This window comes from Barbatula barbatula, assembly GCF_947034865.1.
Source record: "Barbatula barbatula genome assembly, chromosome: 3".
Classification (NCBI taxonomy): Eukaryota; Metazoa; Chordata; class Actinopteri; order Cypriniformes; family Nemacheilidae; genus Barbatula; species Barbatula barbatula.
Genome location: NC_136764.1, coordinates 20,917,551 through 20,936,470, shown reverse-complemented (window position 1 = coordinate 20,936,470; position 18,920 = coordinate 20,917,551). Strand labels below are relative to the sequence as shown.

At 37.0% G+C, this 18,920-nt stretch overlaps 1 protein-coding gene across 1 annotated transcript in view; it reads right to left on the bottom strand.

The window, feature by feature from the left end:
* The window catches only part of LOC306892184 (sickle tail protein homolog), a 45,570-nt gene extending 34,701 nt beyond the window's left edge, over nucleotides 1-10,869 (bottom strand). Inside the window, exon 1 of the mRNA XM_079453072.1 lies at nucleotides 10,742-10,869. Within this exon, the coding sequence (XP_079309198.1) occupies nucleotides 10,742-10,850 (109 nt within the window). The 5' untranslated portion in view covers nucleotides 10,851-10,869. The remainder of the gene's footprint in view (nucleotides 1-10,741) is intronic.
* Nucleotides 10,870-18,920: the final 8,051 nt, after the last annotated feature.

Here is an 18,920-nt window from a genome sequence, read left to right as displayed (position 1 = left end):
TAACAATACTAGGGAACGTAAACATTTAAACATTTAACATCCTTGACCAACTATATTAACATGTTTGCATGCACATTATGGATATAATGAAAGCAGAGAGACATGTTTGTTGCACATCTGCATTCAAAACACAATGATAACGATGGATAATTACATCTTTCCAAGAATTTACAATTACAATATTTCAAGAAAAAAGTCGTTTTATGGCTCCAACTAATATAAATAACGTATGTTACCTTTAAAAAAACCAATATTTTCCAAACAAAGTCCAAACAAACGTTCATTTTTTAAACTGTACTGCATTAAGTAAACAATACTTACTGCCAACTTTTAAGTAATGTCCTCAACTAGTAAATTAAATATGAATTTCATTTCTGAAAGTACATAACACAAACGTTTTTCTAAGCAACCATGCAATTTTACAGACTTGACAAACGTTGAGACAAGAGACATTTTCCTCTAATGTCTGGTGCCTGACAGGCTGGGATGTACAGTAGTTTGTTTATCAAGTCTTGCCTCCCTGAAACTCATCATCTCTCCTTTCTGCTTCCATTTCACTGCTTTGCACAAGCACAAATTTGTGTTTTCGGACTGGTTAAAATGCACGACTTTGTCGCTATTACAATCTTGAATTAGGTTACTACGTTGCATACAGTTCCGTTTTTTTGCCACAACTATCAATGTAAATCATTACACTGACAAATAAACTAAATTGTTCAAACTTAAACTTGAAATTTATACTGGGGCAAAGCAGATTTAAAGGGTTGATAAGCCTAAAAAATAGCCCTATCCAAGCTGATATCACTGGAAATCATAACTATTTTAGGTCTTAGATAATTCCTATTCGTACTATGTAAATTGTACAACAACGTACAAAAGCCTCTCCCCTAACCCCACCCCTAAACCTAACATCAATGCTGCAAAAAGAAAATCGTACTAAAACATACAAATAAAATTTTACCAATTCATACAAATTAGCCACCTCGCAAAGTTTAGATTGTGCTGTGACTATGTGATTTGCAAAGCGTGTCCACCAACATCCAACCAAACATTACTCTTGAAATTTTGTTTTCAAAGTGAAATTTCCATCCCCTAAAGTTTATTATTTTTACCTCAGCTCACCTTTGTAAAAGTTGCAAAACAAACAAAACTCTTTAAAGGGATAGTATGCTGAGGACTAAAACTATTACAACACAGCCTGTTTTCCATTTCACAGGCAATATGTTTAATTAAACTGCTGAACCGACACAACCTTCCAATTCATAGCTCTTTTTTATTGAAGGGTTGTTTATATGATGTCACCTACTTCATAAAGCCGGGTGTTAAATCACTCTTCTGTTTTACTTTACAGATTGACAGGTATAGAGAAATAAAGTACAAAAGTATATCATCTGGATATACATCATGTCATTGAGCCAAGAAAACATCAGCTATATATGACAGTACACAGATTCAGAAATACCCCATTCTTTACAGTTGTTCAGCAATAGCAGCACAACTGAATTTTCTGCGTGTTAAAGCATGCAATATAAGTCACGTCACAAAATTTCTGTTTCTACAAAATAGTTCTGAAGCAGCCATATAAACCCTTAAGAAATAAGTGTCCCAACTATTTATGAAAAGTGTGCTCATAAATTACTTGAGGAAGGAGTCAGTTCATCCCTACAAACACTCACCAGCTCTTAATGTCCTCTGAGTCAGTTTGCATGTGTATCCTGATCGGTGTGAAGTTGCCACTACCTCACTCAGTATTAAATATACGAGTGTCTCGCCCACTGCTCAGTCCATTGTATCTACTCTCTGTACCACACAGCTGAAGTTTATGTGAGTAAGTGTGTGTGAATCTGAGGTGCAGTAAAGAGGAGGGTCTATTGAATGACCAATAACATCTGTATTCCAGAATCTTTCACCTATGGCAAGAGTTCAAAGAGGGATAACTGACTAAAAAGGAAACTTATGTTTATGTTTGTGGTTCCAAAGTGTGTTTTGGTTAGGGCATCAGGCCTTTAAGACAAAGAACGCAGAGAAGCTGGGAGAGGTTTCCATCAGCAAGAGGCTAGTTTTTCAGCAACAAACCCTGCCATTGACCCCGAACAGACAACAACGGAGGTTTCAACAGCACGTTTGACAATGCTTAATGCTGCAGGTCAGATTGTGTTACATCTCCCCCCAACCCCTCCTTAAGGAAGAGGAACAACTAGATGTTTGTTAGAAGATGTAAAAAATTCAACGCCTCTTTGTTTTTCATATAATGTTTCCAACACCCGCCCATTGTTTGCCGGAATTGGATGTGACAGCATGGTTCTTGCTTGCTGGGGTTAATCACCAATTTCCTCAGCTGGTTCCTCCAGCCTCTCATCTCTTCCTGTCCATCCCCACACAGAGTGACTGAGAAATAAATCAATAGTATAATACTGGTAACACAATAAGACTGAACAACATAATTGATTCCAATTTTAGAGACAAATATACCAGTTAAAGGTTAAAAGTTTGATCGAAATCTTTCTATTAAAAAATCTCAAGGTGTATGCCTATGTTTGACATTCCCTTTGTAGACAAAAACATGCGTGTGCCAACATACCAAAATTATATTATTTTTAGAAATGGATCACTTGGACCAAATAATAATTGAATGCAAATACTAGTCATAGGGTGGAAACTTTGAAGATTCTAAAATATAGTTGCTCTCATTTGCAACCAAAGTTTTCCCTCAGTCCACACATCTCACAGCAAAAACGTAACGTATGTGGTTAATTTAGGCTAAATCATATGAATTTGATCTAATTCGTACATTTAAGTGCAAATCCCAGGGGATTGCAGATACCTATGTATAATTGTATAGGATAATGCAATGCAAGTGGCTTTGGATAAAAGCGACTTGCATAAATGCATAACTGTTAAATTTGATACTATTAAACTTTCAAATTTTTACTTGTAAAAACAACACCAGAAGCTTAGAAAGCCGAGTATTATTCTAACACAAACTTTGAAACCAATAAATGTTTTTTCAAAGACCGGGCTAAGAGTCTGAATCTCCGCAAATATTTTCACAGCACCCAGAGAGGCAGACACACTGGCCCCTTATGACATCATATGGCGTCTTTGTGCTGCTGCTGCTGTCAGAAGACCCAAAAAATAAGCTGCCTGCAATAGGTAAACACCCCCAAAATCTAAATATCTAAATAAACAACTTTATTTATACATGACGATGATATGAAGTGTTTCTCATATAACATGTTACCACAAGCCTTAAAAGGTGTCGTTTCTCTCACAAGTTCAAAGTTTTCTCATCAAATGAGGTTCTCTTCTTAATCAGGTTCACATTTCTCCAACCACATTTAACATTTAAAAGAAAAACTGCTGATATAACAAAAGTTCAAATGAACACTCCAATGAGCCAGACTGACATTTACATGGGCTGCCCAGAGGACATTATATTTTTAGTTATTCCTCTTTCTGCACCATTAGATAGACAGCATAACAGATAAAAATCTCTGAGCTGTTCAGAGCCAGTGCCAAGTTTACACCTCTGAGCCCATCACTAATGTTTTTCTTTTCCATGGAAACCATTGAAGCTTTAAAATACATCAGGGTTTCTAAGATACAAAGAAATGCTCAGCAAACTCTTCCAGACTTGGTTTGGTTTCATGCGAATTGACTGCAAATTAGTGTAATTCGTCTCTGTATTTGTTTCTTGTAAAGGAAACCCATTTGTCAGTAGACTTCAGCAAGGGTCTTCATATTGTTTCATTTAATCAAATTTATTCCTAAAATATTAAAAAGGCATTTTCTCTGGGTTATACTATCATGGTGTTTAAAATAAGCCCTTTTTAATGCAAATAAGTCAAACCCTGAATTTTCTGAGACCTAAAGGACACTGCCACAATGATGCGACACCTAAACAGGACTTTATGAAGAGCGGCAAAGTGCACAGAAGGACACAGATATAGCGAGGGCGGTGGAGGATTCTCCTGGGTTGACAAAACCAAGCTGATTGATCTAGTTCACTTGTGCCCCGGAGCAGGATCCTCTAGACCGCTGCGCTGCGATGCGATGCTTCACTAAACACACTCAGTGAACGCGTACAGCACACATCACAAATAGCAAAGCACAGAGCAGGAGAAATTCATTATGGTCTTCACCCAAACCCCTGTTCGCAGACTCCGACAGGATAAAACAAGCACAGAGATGCGGAATGGGGTTGTGTGAGATGAGGTGGTGGTTAATAAAGGCGGCAGGAGGGCACCTAGCCAAGACGTGACATCATACCCATCAGCTTGTTGACTAAAGGCACCGTACCAAATTACCAGCCGTTCTGGGCAGTCTATTAAGCAAGGGACAATTCTCATGATTAAAAAGCTGAGAAGCATAATTTATCCCCAGCCGAAAATGCTCATGATTATAGCCTTTGGCCCATGTGTCTACAGTGAAGACATTCTTTTACAAGGGATGTATTTAGCATCACAATTAAATGACCTTTACAAAGACTTAACCGTATGATTCAGAGCTAGGAGAAACATTACAAGGAAACAAGACACGGGTTTAAACATGAAGAAACCATACATCTTACTAAAGAGAACAGCGACAGATCTAACTTTAGATCAAGTTTGCTTGCCAGGAGTTAAATCAATTTAGTGATGCCCTTCTGGGACAACTACGAGACGTCTGTGATTTGACAGTTTTGTGAAACAGTATAATCTCACAGTACAGATTCAGTTAATGACACATTACACCTCTGTTTACTTCTGTGAAATGAAACACAGACACACACACACACACATGCTCGTATATTCACACACACATACACACAAAAACACGTACACAGACACAAGCATACACACAAACGCTTTAAACCATGCCTTTGTTTTGGTTATTAGTTGAAGGCATATAAGAAAAACAGACCACCGTATAAAGACAATATAATGAATATTGTTGTATCCTTTATTTTAAAAGCAAAACTCTGCTTTAATTCTTGTTACTGCGAATGAATGCAATATTTTACTCTTGGCTACTCATATTCAATTGATACTTCATGGCATCTAAAAAATCATTAATCATGTTTTTCTCTAACTGCATATTACCAAAGTCAATAAACTGCTTAGAAGAACTACTAACAACGTAGGACTCAATTCTCAACAGAATTACTATACAAACATGTCTGTGTTCCTTCCCGACTATAATGAGGTGGAAATAACTTTCCTGCTCTCTCCAGATGTCCTCATTAGTCTCATTGCAGCCGGTTTGGTTGTTGATGTGGGTGTGTGTGTGGATCTGGAACTTCTGGATTTTTAAGCAATCTTGCTTCTGACAACAGCAAGCATTAACGTATAGCTGGGCTCAGCCACCACACAGTAACTGGAAAGCCTCGACGAGATTAAAGATTAGAGTGAATGCATGCCAAGCAGCAATTGCTTTAAACTTCAGAAAATTGCAAACAGAAGAGAACCTGCACAAGTCCAAGTTCTTCCATGCAGAACATGCCACTGAACATGGTATTACATACTGATGTAAATGGAAATGTGATCCACCTAAAAAGGTGTTATCAATTCATGTATGCTCTTTGGGTGGTTGTTGTGTGTTTTCTGGACTGTGGCAGAAATATTCTGTAAAATAACAGTTTTTGTGTTAATGACATGGCTTTCTCTGTTTATCTTGTAAATTTGAGGTATTTTTCTGTAAATGAAAAATGATTAACCGTATTTCAAGAAAACGTAAAAAATCTGTTAATAAAACAGTAACTTAATCGTTTTTTTGGACATTATCTGAAAAAATAACAGCGATTTTGCTTCAAAGATGAGGAGACACTGCTGAGCTGAGGAAGGGGACATAGATTAAGTTGGACAGGGCAGTAGAGGGGAATGGGACAAGACAAGCGCACGTCCTGATCACACTGATGTCAGAACATAAAGCTTCCTGCAGATCACGTTGACGTAATGGCACACGAAGATCTGGTTAATTCTTGCATTAAATTAGGGATAGAGACAGATTCAGAGGGGTTATATAAACTACAGAGAATAACAACTCTAAAGTAGACTTGAAAGATGAAAAGGCCTTGAAACTCAACCAGCAGTCATGTAAGTTCAGGAGCTTTGACATTAAAACCTAAACTACACAGTTTGGAATGCTTTTTAAGACTAAGGCCATCCACTCTCAAAGTCCCTGTGAACCGTAAATTGAGAGTTTTTACTTCTGTATTCTGACACATTTCGGAGTGAAAAGGAATTTCAAAGGAGAAAACGAGTGGGTGTGGCTTGCGTTTTTCACTGCGAATTGATTGGTTGTGTAAAAACAGCTGTTGCATTGATTTTGAAATGAAACTGGCAGCAGACTGACTGTTGAAAGGGAGGAGTTAACGGATGCTTCGGCCAAGCCGTCTAATTGACATCATTCGAGATGGATAGTCATTTCAGGGCGGAAGTGCATTTTCAGATTTTAACTATAGATTATGAGTGAATTTAAAAAAGAAAATGACACACATTGATAAGCTATTTACTATAAATGCTACAATATTTCATGAAAAAATAAGAATTGTCATTTTTTATTCACTGGGACTTTAATCATTAAAGACATCTCTTAAAGGAACGCATCACCCCTCAAACAGCCTGTTTCTGTCATGGGCTTTAATGAGTGTCAACGCAGCAGAAAAGAACAAAGTGAAAGAATTCATTGTAGTGTGAGATTTTCTGAGAAATTTTAATAGAAGACATTTTCCTGTGCAGCCACAGAGCAGGCCAGTGTAATAACACGGTTTAAAATATAATCTCTAACCCATCAGAGCATTTCTCCACCGCTTCTCCATCCCCGGCAAATTATGATTAATATCACTGGCTTTTTAAATATATTTCTCATTTCTTTCACGAATCTATCACAACATCAAAGATGATTTTATAGGCTGTATTTTGTTATAGTCAAACAGCACAACACACAGGTGCAGCAAAATTCTCATTTTCAAAAAAGCAGTTTAACCTATAAAGATGCAGTTTGGGACAACATTTACTCTGTTCTTCTTGCCCTTGACAAGTGTGATGTCAGGACACGTATTTCAATAATAGAAGGCAGATAGTAGTGTTTGGTATAAAAAAAGCATACATTTACCCAACATGGGTGATAGCTCGGCGCCAGTGGAGTTGCTAGGCCCTTTTTAGGGGAGCTAAAGTCCCCCTAAAGTTCTATATTAGCCCCCCTAAAATATTGTGAGTAATTATGTAATCTGTACAAGAATTCGAGATCTAGTCCCCCTTTAAAACTTTTGTAATGAAAACGGCCGCCAGGCTGCGTTATTTAGCGCATTCTTCAGTTCACAACAGCACAGAATGGAGTGAACATCATAAGCAGAGTGTGCTGTTTTTTTTCATCATATCAAGTTATTCCTTCCAGAAAATAATGATTCTGCAGTTGATTGTGACATTTATTATATGGATTTGTGGCTGTTGTTGTCATTTTGAATTATAAATGTTGCTTGTTAATTTGAATAACAAGAACTTGTCTTTATTCTGCATATTCTTTATTTATTATGCATTTTAGTAATGTATACAGTATGTGGTGCTAAGAGTGTCTATGTATTATATAATTTTATACATCCTCATTGGAGGCTGAGACCCCCTGATATTTCAAACCTAGAATCCCCCCTGCTCGGCGCACCGCTAAAAATGGAATTTGAACTGCGGTTCAGTGCGTATAGCCAAAGGAAAATAGGCTTTAAAATGACTCTGGGGCAGCTCGAGTCTTGTGGTGCTGCTGGGTTTTTAGAAAAATCTCTTTCAGCACGGTTGGAGCCTCTGAGGGTAGAGAGGAGTCCACGCTGTGTTGTGATCTTTGCTTATAGAAATGTCATGTATCTTCAATCTGAGACACTAAATTTGTCTCTCATAAGTCTCAAAGCAGAGTGAGAGAAAATAATTCAAGCAGTGAAATTGACATCAATGTTTGAAAGTCACCGGAGATTGATAATATGAATGAGCCATGTGCAAAATTTAAAGAATCAAAAATTAGTGCAAATGAAACACTGATACAACAGCACTGCACATGTGATTCCAATTATTAGGGACTTTTTTTGTGCCGCAATCTGCCTCAATATTGCTATCTATTTGTAAAACCTAAAATTGCAGGCTATTTTATTTATCTTAGGGGTTAAAAGTGCTGTGTGTCATTTTTTGGAGGATCTACAGACAGAAATGCAATTTAATTATAGTAGTAATTATGTATGTCTTCGGAGGTGTATAAAGAAAGACCTCACATAATAAAGAATTATGTTTTTATTACCTCAGAATGAATTATTTCTACATTCACTTCTGGTGCCTTTACATGCATGTTGTTTCTACAGTAGCCAAGATACTTTATCTTCTTCAGCAAAGGAGGAAAAACATGTCGACATATGTGTCAGCCACCATTGTGCTTCGAAAGGGGGGGGGGGGGGGGTAGAGTAAGTTGTTGTTTGCAATTCTCGCAACCTTATCACTAGATCTCCGCTATATTTCTTACACTGGACCTTTAAGGTCAAACTTTAAATAGATTCTATATGACATGATGTTCTGCGTGCAGTGACCCGCAGCACGAGACAAAGTCATTCTCAGATTTGATGTGAACTGACACAAGAAGTCTGAACTAGAGCTCCTTGTACCCATTAGCAACCATGTGGTTTCTAAAGTGACCCAATTAGATTGTTGACAGTTCCTGTAAACTTTTGCCCAAACGCACTGTCAAAACTTGTAAGTCAACTGCTGCAACAATGTACGTCTCTCTGAGCATCACACACTTGCAAACTTTTTAAAGCCATCTTGAGGCATGTTTATTTAGATAATATAAAATGCAAATAAGTACATTAATACTATCGTTCGGACATGCTAATTTATTAAACTACTCGCTAAAAATGTTGGATTTTCAACCCAGCATTGGGTCAAAAGGGACCCACCCAGCCATCGAGTTGTTTTCGTTCCAAACGCTGAATTGTCTGGGTCCAATAAGCTGTTTCTGGGTTAATTTAATCCAACAGTGGGGTCCGTCCCTCTTTGATGGGATGTTTATATTCAACTTAATTGTGAAGGTGATGCAAGACGTTGATAATACAATTCTAATAAAAAATGTATATAAAAGTAATATTTAGCCTTGAGAACAGCATTCAAAAATACATTTCCAATTTAACATCAATATGTTGAGGTTGCATTACTTTTTATATGAACGGTGCCAGTGAAATGTCCAATTGGGCTGCCAGTTGAATATGCCAGCACTACAGTATGTTAGATTAGATTAGATTAGATTCAACTTTATTGTCATTACACATATACAAGTACAGTGTAACGAAACGTAGTTTAGGTCTAACCAGAAGTGCAGTTAGCAAGTGCAGGATATACAGTTAGAATAAATACAGAATACAATATGAAAAATATAATACAGTGGGCATGGACTATAAAAATATTTTGCAGTAGGTGTGTTCTATGAAAATATGACAGTAACTATGAACAATATATACAGATGACTATATACTATGAGCATTAATGTACAGGTGGATATGAACAGATAATAATTTAGACTAAAATAGTGCAAGTGACTTAGGTATGCATAAATTATTGACATTAGCTATTAAAGTTGCAGTGCAATAGGTGAGTTAATGCAGTTGTAGAAGTTGATGCAGTTATTAAAGTTACGGTGCAGTATACGAATTAATGTAGTTAATAGGTTGCAGTCCAGAAGATGAGTTAATGCAGTTAATAAGGTTACAGAGCAGTAGATTAGTTAATGCAGTTATTGAAGTTACAGTGCAATTGATGACTAGATGCAGTTAATAGAATTACCGTGCAGTTGATTAGTTAATGCAGTTATTGAAGTTACAGTGCAATTGATGACTAGATGCAGTAAATAGAATTACCGTGCAGTTGATTAGTTAATGCAGTTATTGAAGTTACAGTGCAATTGATGGCTAGATGCAGTTAATAGAATTACCGTGCAGTTGATTAGTTAATGCAGTTATTGAAGTTACAGTGCAATAGATGACTAGATGCAGTTAATAGAATTACAGTGCAGTATATAGGTTAATGCAGTTATGGAAGTGGTCCATTAGTGCAAATGAGCATTCAGTTAAATATTCCTGGTGTGCAAGTGAGCAGTATAGAGTGCAAATGGTGCTGTGTGTGTGTAAACAGTCCGGTAGAGCAGATACATAAGTACTGGTGTGTACAGTTCAGTCATGCATGCAGCCCTGTAGTGCAATGTAAACAATGTGAATCTGGCTGAGAGTTGCTTGTTTTATTAGAACAGATAAAATCAAGTGATTATGCAGACTGGATTTAATCCCCCCTTATAGAGAAGGTACCAGCCAAACCGCACAAGTTATGTGCTGTAGTATGGAACACCATTCAGTAGCCCACCACTCTTCTCGGATGGGCGAATCTAAACTCAGGACAGAGCTGTAAGCATTCTGTATGTGTGTCTGCAAGCATGTCAGGTCTGGGTCTAGGGGGGCGAGGGAGTTATTTCCTCCCCTAGATACTGTATAGCTGACAATTAAAACAATGTAACAGTATATACTTCCTAATTGTTTTATTGTATCTGTCAATTACAGAAAAAATGTATGCAAAACATTTATAAGACACGGTGTGTCATAGTAAAGATAATCTAAACCAATTAAGACAAAATATTTGTGAATCACCTGTTAGATTTAATAGACATGGAAGACAAAGCAAGAATTCTGAAACCACTCTTTTGTGAAACACGAAATAAGTCAAATGGTGATGGTTCTTCATACCTGTACCTGGATAGGAACCCAGTTTAGGTGACATCTGTTGGTGCTGCGGTGGTCTCACCAGGTTGCCCTCACTGCCAGCCCTCATCAATCTCTCTCCAACTACCAGCATGTGTGAGCGATTCCCTGCAGGTTCCTTTCGGGACTGCTTGGACGGTTTGACCAGACGTGAAGGTTTGGACATCTCTCCAAGTTCTCCTTAAGCGTTTTCCCAAAGTTCACACTCCAGCGCACACCTGGGCAAATTTCACACTACTGTTTTTCTCTAATGAAGTTCATTCTTTCTTGAATGCTGGCGTTCGAAGTGACCATTAAAGCGGTTCAGGATTTCTTGGATAGAAGCGTATGCACAGCTTGAGACACAATAATGAGACCAAAGATGAAGAAAGATCACGCCTCAAAAACACACATTACGCTGTTGCCGTGAGACAACACTGCAGAAAGGAAAGTTCTGTTGGACACACACCAATGAACTGTCTGGTCCTCTGCCTCTTTAATCACTTCTCACGCTTCGCAGAAATCGTCCTTCTAATAATCCAGTGCCAGGCGAGCATCAGGCTTTAATCTACTTGTGCAGTTGCTAGTAAAACAGTGCTCATGATGCAGGGGTAATCTCCACTGTTAAATCGGCATGCAGATTTAACCGGCGAAGCAGCAGAGATGATCGCTGTTTGACAGTTGCCCTGCTACTGCTGTGTATGCAGACCAGAGTCACAGCTAAGCCACACACTCGAGCAGAGAGAAAGAGAGATACAAGGCATGGAGAGGAGAGAGATTTACTCACATGTAATAGGCTACCCGTAGGAGCTCTCACACGTACCGTACTTGTGGTTGATAACATTTATATGACTGAAATCTGTCTGTCTGTCTGTCTTAAAGAGATTCATCTGCACACTATGTACAGCATATACACTAGTTTAAAGTTTGTACATGAGTATTAGTTATAACATTACCTGTTTAGAATTATGAACTGCAGCCAGATGTACCAAGCTAATTCAATTCATTAGTTACACTAATGATTTAAAATTGACTATTTGTTAGAACATAACAACAAAACCGGCAGTGTTCAAATATTTCCATGTCCCTGTAGAAGGACCCAAATACAAATGATCATATAATCCATCTATGATGTTTAATTTAGTCATATTAATTTGTGCACATAAATACAATATAAGCTTATGGGATACTCTGCTGTCCTCATGTCAAAACTCCATATTGGTTTTCTCTATTCCTTAAGGTCCCAGTGACATAAAATGTTACGCTAGTTATCTGGTAAACAGTTTATTTACAAGGTCAATCCACAAAAAAACGTCTTTAATCTTAAATCAAAATCTGAAAATGAACCTCTCCTCTGAGGATATCTTCCTCTGATGACATCACGAGGGCTTGGGCAGAACAACAGTCAGCGGTAGTTTCTGAATCAAACACCTATTTTACTAAATCAAATCAATTTGCAGTGGAGAAAACAAACAACACCCTTTATTTTTGTCAAATAATATTCAGTTTCTTTTTTTAAATATGCCACAATACTAAAGGGAAGTTGATCACAATGGGACTGTAAATGTGTCATGTTTCTCTTAGTGTAGTGGCAGGATAATGACAGAACCTCATGTTTAATGTGGAGAGAGGCAATTATTGTTGTCTTACATACACTCTCTCTGGTCTCGTCTTTGTTCCCATCCTCTCGTTACCCTCGTTATTGATTAATGCCCTTCACCTGTTCCCCTCTTGATTTGGTCCCTTGTTTAATGCCCTTGTATCTTCTGTCTTGTGCTGGTTCAATGTGGTTCGTTCATGTGTCCTGTTAGTTTAGTTATTTGTGGTTCATGTGTAAAATTTATTGTAGTCTTGTTTAAGTGTAGTTAGTTTTAGTCTTGTTATAGTACCCATGTCATGTTTTATGTTACCCCCACGTGGGTCTTTGTTTTATTATTTATTAAATCTATGTTAACCGCTGTTTGCACCTGGGTCCTCTGTCCTTGTCTCACCACTCGAGAATCATGACAAAATGTTTCTGTAAATATGTGGTTATCTTGACCAAGTTACTATACATTTTAAAAACAATTTATATTGATCAAATTTGTTTAAAATTTTTTTTAAACAATAACTATAACCATTTTTAAAGACACAATCCAATGCAATTGTCACTGAAGACTTCTTGCGTCAACAAATAAAATGTATAGGATAATGCTATGTAAGTCGCTTTGGATAAAAGCGTCTGCCAAATGCTTAAATGTAAAAATGTAAAGAGAACAAAGAGAAACTGCTCAGACGAAAAACATATCACTCATGCATTAAATGTCGGAGCAAAGCGTTTCACCCTCCACAGCTGATTTGGGACATTAGTCTTTTCCCTCCAGAATCACTCCAACGCAAACCAGAAGAAATGTTGGGAAGAGGGATGAGATTATTGGTCACGCCACAAATCCTCTGCGGACGGAGAGGATTCTATTTAACAAGCACTATCTGCTCTTAAGGGAGTTTACATGTCACTGCGCAGAACTCCGTCAATTTATAATCATGAAGAGAATGTGTACATATTTTGGACGACTTGAGATTTTTTTTTTAATTGGAATGGGTTATAGACTGAGGTCTGCTCACATTCCTATTTATAATCATTAGCATTCTGTGGGTTTGAACTCAAGATAATATTAATTAACATTAAAACAGGACTGAACCGAGTATCCGTAAATCAGTCATTTAACATCTTGTATGGTACTAGATTCCTTAAATAATAAATGAACTGCTTTTCAGCTCACAAATGACATTATTTGCATTACACAGGGGTGTACCAGTGATATTTTGAATGCTATGGTTTGATTCAGCCCAACCAATAGAGCAAGAATGATTATAATGCTCGGATCTGTGTGTCTTGAGCAATTTAGTGTCTTATTGAAAATCTTTGTGCTATAAAGTGGAACTTCTTGTCAAAGGAAAACAGTTTGTCTTGTTTCACAGTCTTGTTTCACAGATTAATGAAAAGTCAATCCACATCCTCATCCTCAGAAAAAGCACATGCAGTTTTTCTTATCGCCACAACAATTGGGTGATGCACATGTCTCCCTACCCCCTCCAGCAAATGAATGTGTCTGTCATAGGTTAGTGTGCTCTAATCTGTTCCAAAAATATCCCACCAGTACACGTTCCAGGCAGTTTATGCTGTCATGGTTCTCTGAAGAACAAGAAATAAATGGCTTTAATAGGTGTTTATTTTCAGCCAGCCCTTGGTCTGCAGGCCCGAGGTCTGAGAATGAAAGCTAACAGACTTGCGGAAACACGGGATCCGGGATTTGAGGTATCTCATCTCGTGACAGGATTTGTCAGGCTGTCGACAGAGCCTGGCATGATGCGAAGATTATTTTATTCAAAAGTTCACATTCAGCAATCCTGTCAGATCAGACTACCCGTCAATTTTGTCAGCCTTGTTGGAGTCTGATTTTTTTTTACTTACTATGAGGTTATATAAAGGGCACAGAGACACTGACTAGTGACAACACTGTATTTTTCTCCTTATAACATTTGACTTGATCTCACTCTGTGTTGCCCCGTTTTGACCAAAAGCTGAACAGACACTTGGGGTGGTTTCCTGCAGGGGTGGAAGCCAGGACTTGGCCTTAGCTTACTTGTGCATCTTCAGACAAAACAATGGCACTGCTGTATTTTAAATTGTGTCAGTTCAAGCAGTTTTCAGTTTAGACAGCTACATTACTGGGGTTACTAGTACACATTGCTGATCCTCCCTTTACGCATACTACCACCAGAGGGCCCCCTTGAGGACCGAATCAAAAACACTATACGCTATTTTTATTACTTGCAGACTCAATTTAACAGGAATCATTTGGAAACTTCTTAATCCTTCATTTATTTAATTACTCTCACATACTCGCTCTCGGACATCGTGAAGGTGATGAGATGCGCGTGATGTGAAGATGCACGTTTAGTCCTATTTATAAATAAGACTCTAGTCTTATTTAGTTTTGCCAAATTTTGCAAGTACAGATTTACAAATTCTGTATTTTTCCACTGGCATAAAGTTGGTTTGATGTTGGTCGTTGGATAGTCTGAATTTAGGAACAAAAAGTTTATATACATTGTTTAATGAAGATACTATCTTCAATAGCATTTAAGGGAATGACTTAGTCACAAAACAAGCTGTACAGTGCACATGTGGGTGTCACCGCTGCAATCCACTGTATTTCGTATATCCACAATATGTCATTTTTGTATAATCACATTTAGAGAATTATTGATGTGTTTTCGTATGCTTCACTTTCTTGAGTAAAGTATATTTATCATGTTTTATTTTTGTTAATCACTTATTTGGTTAGTTAACGTTTTTGGGTTGACAGCTAGATGGTTCCAGAGCTACGCTTTGGTTAAAGGATTATTTACACGTCAATTAAATTGTAAACTTAATTGTTTTAACTGTCAGTTTAATGTTTTTGTCTTTCAGTTTTTATTCATTTATGTGTGTCAATTGATTAAATATTTGTATTTCTTATAGTTAATAGTTATATGTTTATCTAAATGTAACCATATATGCCAATGCATATTCAGAAACCACTTATTTCCTGTCACTAAATCTAAGTCTTCCATGATGACTAAGCTTTTTTTACCATGAGATTTCTTCTTTAGAGCACAGGCAATACTCTATCTCTGATTGTCTAAGTAAGTTATCAGGAAATGAGTTTTCCTCCTCTTAATTTACCTTGCCTTTGATGGAAGCCAAAGAGAATACACACACAAACACACACCTGACTGATCTTTGTACTCAAATGATGTGTGTGATGTTGAACAGAAGTAAGTGACTATGGCCTCACCAGAGCTGCTTATGGGTTATTGATTTTTTTCTAGGCTCAGAGACAGATAGTTAGTCCAGCTAGAGTCCAGCTCTGAGGAAGAGAAGGACACAGCGGCTCAACAGTGTCTTCCCTGTGTTTCTTCTCCATTAGCCCCGATAATATAAATGTCAGCTTCTTACCCACAGACAGGATGAAATAGACACCTCATTATCTTCTGGGGATGAAATGGTGTAGCTGTGTTTCACGGTCAAAAAGAGGCCACTCCGGCTTCCCTAAGTAAGTGTGAGAGTGTACATTATTGGTTTAGTAATGTACTGCATATTTTCCCTACAAAGCTTTTCATATTGTGGCATCAGGGAAAAGACACAGACCAGTACCTGTCTCTTTAGGTCAGTGTTTCTCAAACTTTTTCTGCCATTCCCCACTTTGAAGATATGGAAGGGTTCCGAGCCCCACTCGTCCCCAATCGCCTCAACAAAATGGTAAACTTGAGGTCCACTGTCTGTCTTCGTTTCATCTGCTGTGAATCTTTCTTTTCATTCCATGTCACAAACGTATCCATTGCAAATTTGTATACACAGTACCGACTCTCCACAATAAAGTTTTTGTTCTGCTTCAATTAACATTCCGACGTGAAATCATTCCCCTAGGCCATTATGGTTCCATGGGACATTTACTTTGCAGTCCGATGTTGTTTTAAGTTAGACTTACCAGTGAATGTGTCAATGATTGTATGGTCAATAAATAAAGGAATCAATAGAGAAATTACCATATTTCCATACCATATTTTTGAGAAACGCTTCTTTAGGTATACAGACATTAAGTCTTCAATTTATTTAATTTACAAAAAACAAAACAAATCAAGAAAAGAGCCTAGATTGTGAGTTGAACAAATTTCAAATTTCAGGATCATTTTAAGAATCATCCATCCAAGGTTTACAGCACTTGTAATGCAATATTAATTCTGAAGCAAACCATTTTAGGTAGTTAGCCGGTCATAACATTAAGCAAAAATTATAATAATTGAGGGGAAAAAATCACTTGACCAGCTACATTTTACAATTGAAGAAAATAAAGTATAGTCACACAGAAGTATGACTCACCAACACTGAAGATGCTAGAAATCTCAGAGACGATGCAGAGAGGTGAATATAGGAGCTGGATTTCTAGGTGGTCTGTTAGTGACTTGATCCTTGTGTGCTGCAGAAAGCCTTTTTAGAATTTTATAGTCCTATTTAATTAACACTGCATATGAATTTATAGTGTGTCTGATATTTGACCTGTGTTTTGACTTGCATAACCTTTTATGTTTTGCTTAGTCAATGTTTTCTTGACAATGAAAATTGTAAAAAGCGCTATATAAATAAAGCTGACTTGACTTGACTTGACTTGACTGATCTAAACAAAGACAGTGACTCTCTAACTCTCAATTCTGTTAGAGAAACAAGATGGAAAGGGGCAAAATGACAAAGAATATCTTAACAGGGACTTTAAAAGACGTTTTTGAAGACATGCACTTTAAAAAAGGTTAGTGTGCAAACTTGAGTAAACATTTTAAAACATTATTAGTTGTTCAATTACGACATTTCACCGCCTCTTGGCACATTGTTTTCATAATCAGTCACTGCAGAGAAGAAAATACCTATTTTGTCCTTAAAAGCAATTAGCCTTATAAGATCTCAGCTCATTGGGCAGGTTCTTGGCACAGTTTGATGTAAGAGCATTAACAGGATTATAAAATCCCAGAGGGATGATGAGAAACATCCGAACTTGGACCTTCCAGCTGGAAAACAGTTTGACAAGACAATGTTAAATTACCAAAAATATTTTACAAGTTCTTTATTCCTAATGGAACTTGATAGATTTTAAGACTTTAGAGTCAGAGAAACATCTGATGGTCCGACAGTCTCTTGACATTGTCATGAACAGTAATCTTATATTCGTATTTGTGATAAATTTCCCCATTTTTTTCGTGTCAGTCAGCATGACTTTCGGTCTTACATATTTAATATGCGGTAATGATTTGACTTAGCCCCTGCCCTGTGACGTTAGGTTATCATGGCTTTGCCACCTCCTAGAACTCGCCTTTTAGCAAGATTAGCCTTTGCGGCTGTGATTTTAAGGTTTGAGGAAAGGTGTTGGTAGCCACCACCTTTAAATATGTACAACTTCTTGGAAACACTTTATAACATGGTGCTATTTGTTAAAAATTAGTTAATGCATTAGCTAACATGAATTAACAATGAACAATACTTCTACAGAATTTATTGTTATGTTAATTTCAGCATTTATTACATTATCAAAATCAAATGTTGTCACTGTTAACATTAGTTAATTCACCATTAAATAACATAAATTGACAGTAACTGACATTAACAAAAAACTTAATTGTTCATTGTTAGCTAAAGCATGTTACTAATGTTAACTTATAGCACCTTATTGTTAATAGCATCTTAAGTGTTAGCAACTTCTTTTTATATCAGGTTATATGTATATGTATATATATATCACCCAAAAGGGGAAATTTGTGGCCATTAAGACGAATCAATAGATAATATAAATGTCTTTGTGTGTCTGATGTGACTTTATGAAAGTCACAACAACAGAAACAAGATTTTTATTAAGTTACAGAGTGACTGTAGTCTTAGGGCAATGTTTCATGTGCTCTCTATTTTGAACAGTATTTTAAAACAGGCAGTTGGAGGTCATATGAATGAATGTACTCTTCATTTAAGTCATGACACGTCTGGTCAGCTACTGCCCTCTATAGAAAACTACAAGACATGACCAAGCTTGTCAAATCTACACATTTTATACACTGACTATCAAGATCATAAAATAAAACCCTGTTTGACAGATTTTTTGTTCAATTTATTTCTGTGGACACTGGATATTCACACTTTCTCCAGGGTAACCAAAACGCACCCATAATCAAACTGCCATATGCCATATAAGCCTCTGTCATCTGCTGCCAACTGTTACTAATGAATTTATCTGATTATTCAGAAGGGAAGCTTTATGTTATGTCACCAGAGGCCATTTGTTTGTAATAGTGTGTTCCCCCTCCCAATGATGTGTTCTCTGGGGGCTGCCATGTCTTGTTTTTCCTTACCAGTTTTCCCATTGCGCTTCATCTGATGTCTGTGTCTCACTTTGCTTTGGATAACTTACTCATTTATGTATTGTTTCTTTACATTTTCAAGTAATTGTGATTGTGAACAGCAAAATATGGAATAATAATGCAAATGGAATATTTTGAATAATGTTGCGAATAATGGAAATTAAAATAGCAAGACTATGTAAACATAATAATAAAAAACAATGTAATATTTAATTTTTTTTGAAGTATGTTAAATAAAAAATCCATCTTCTTAAAGTGT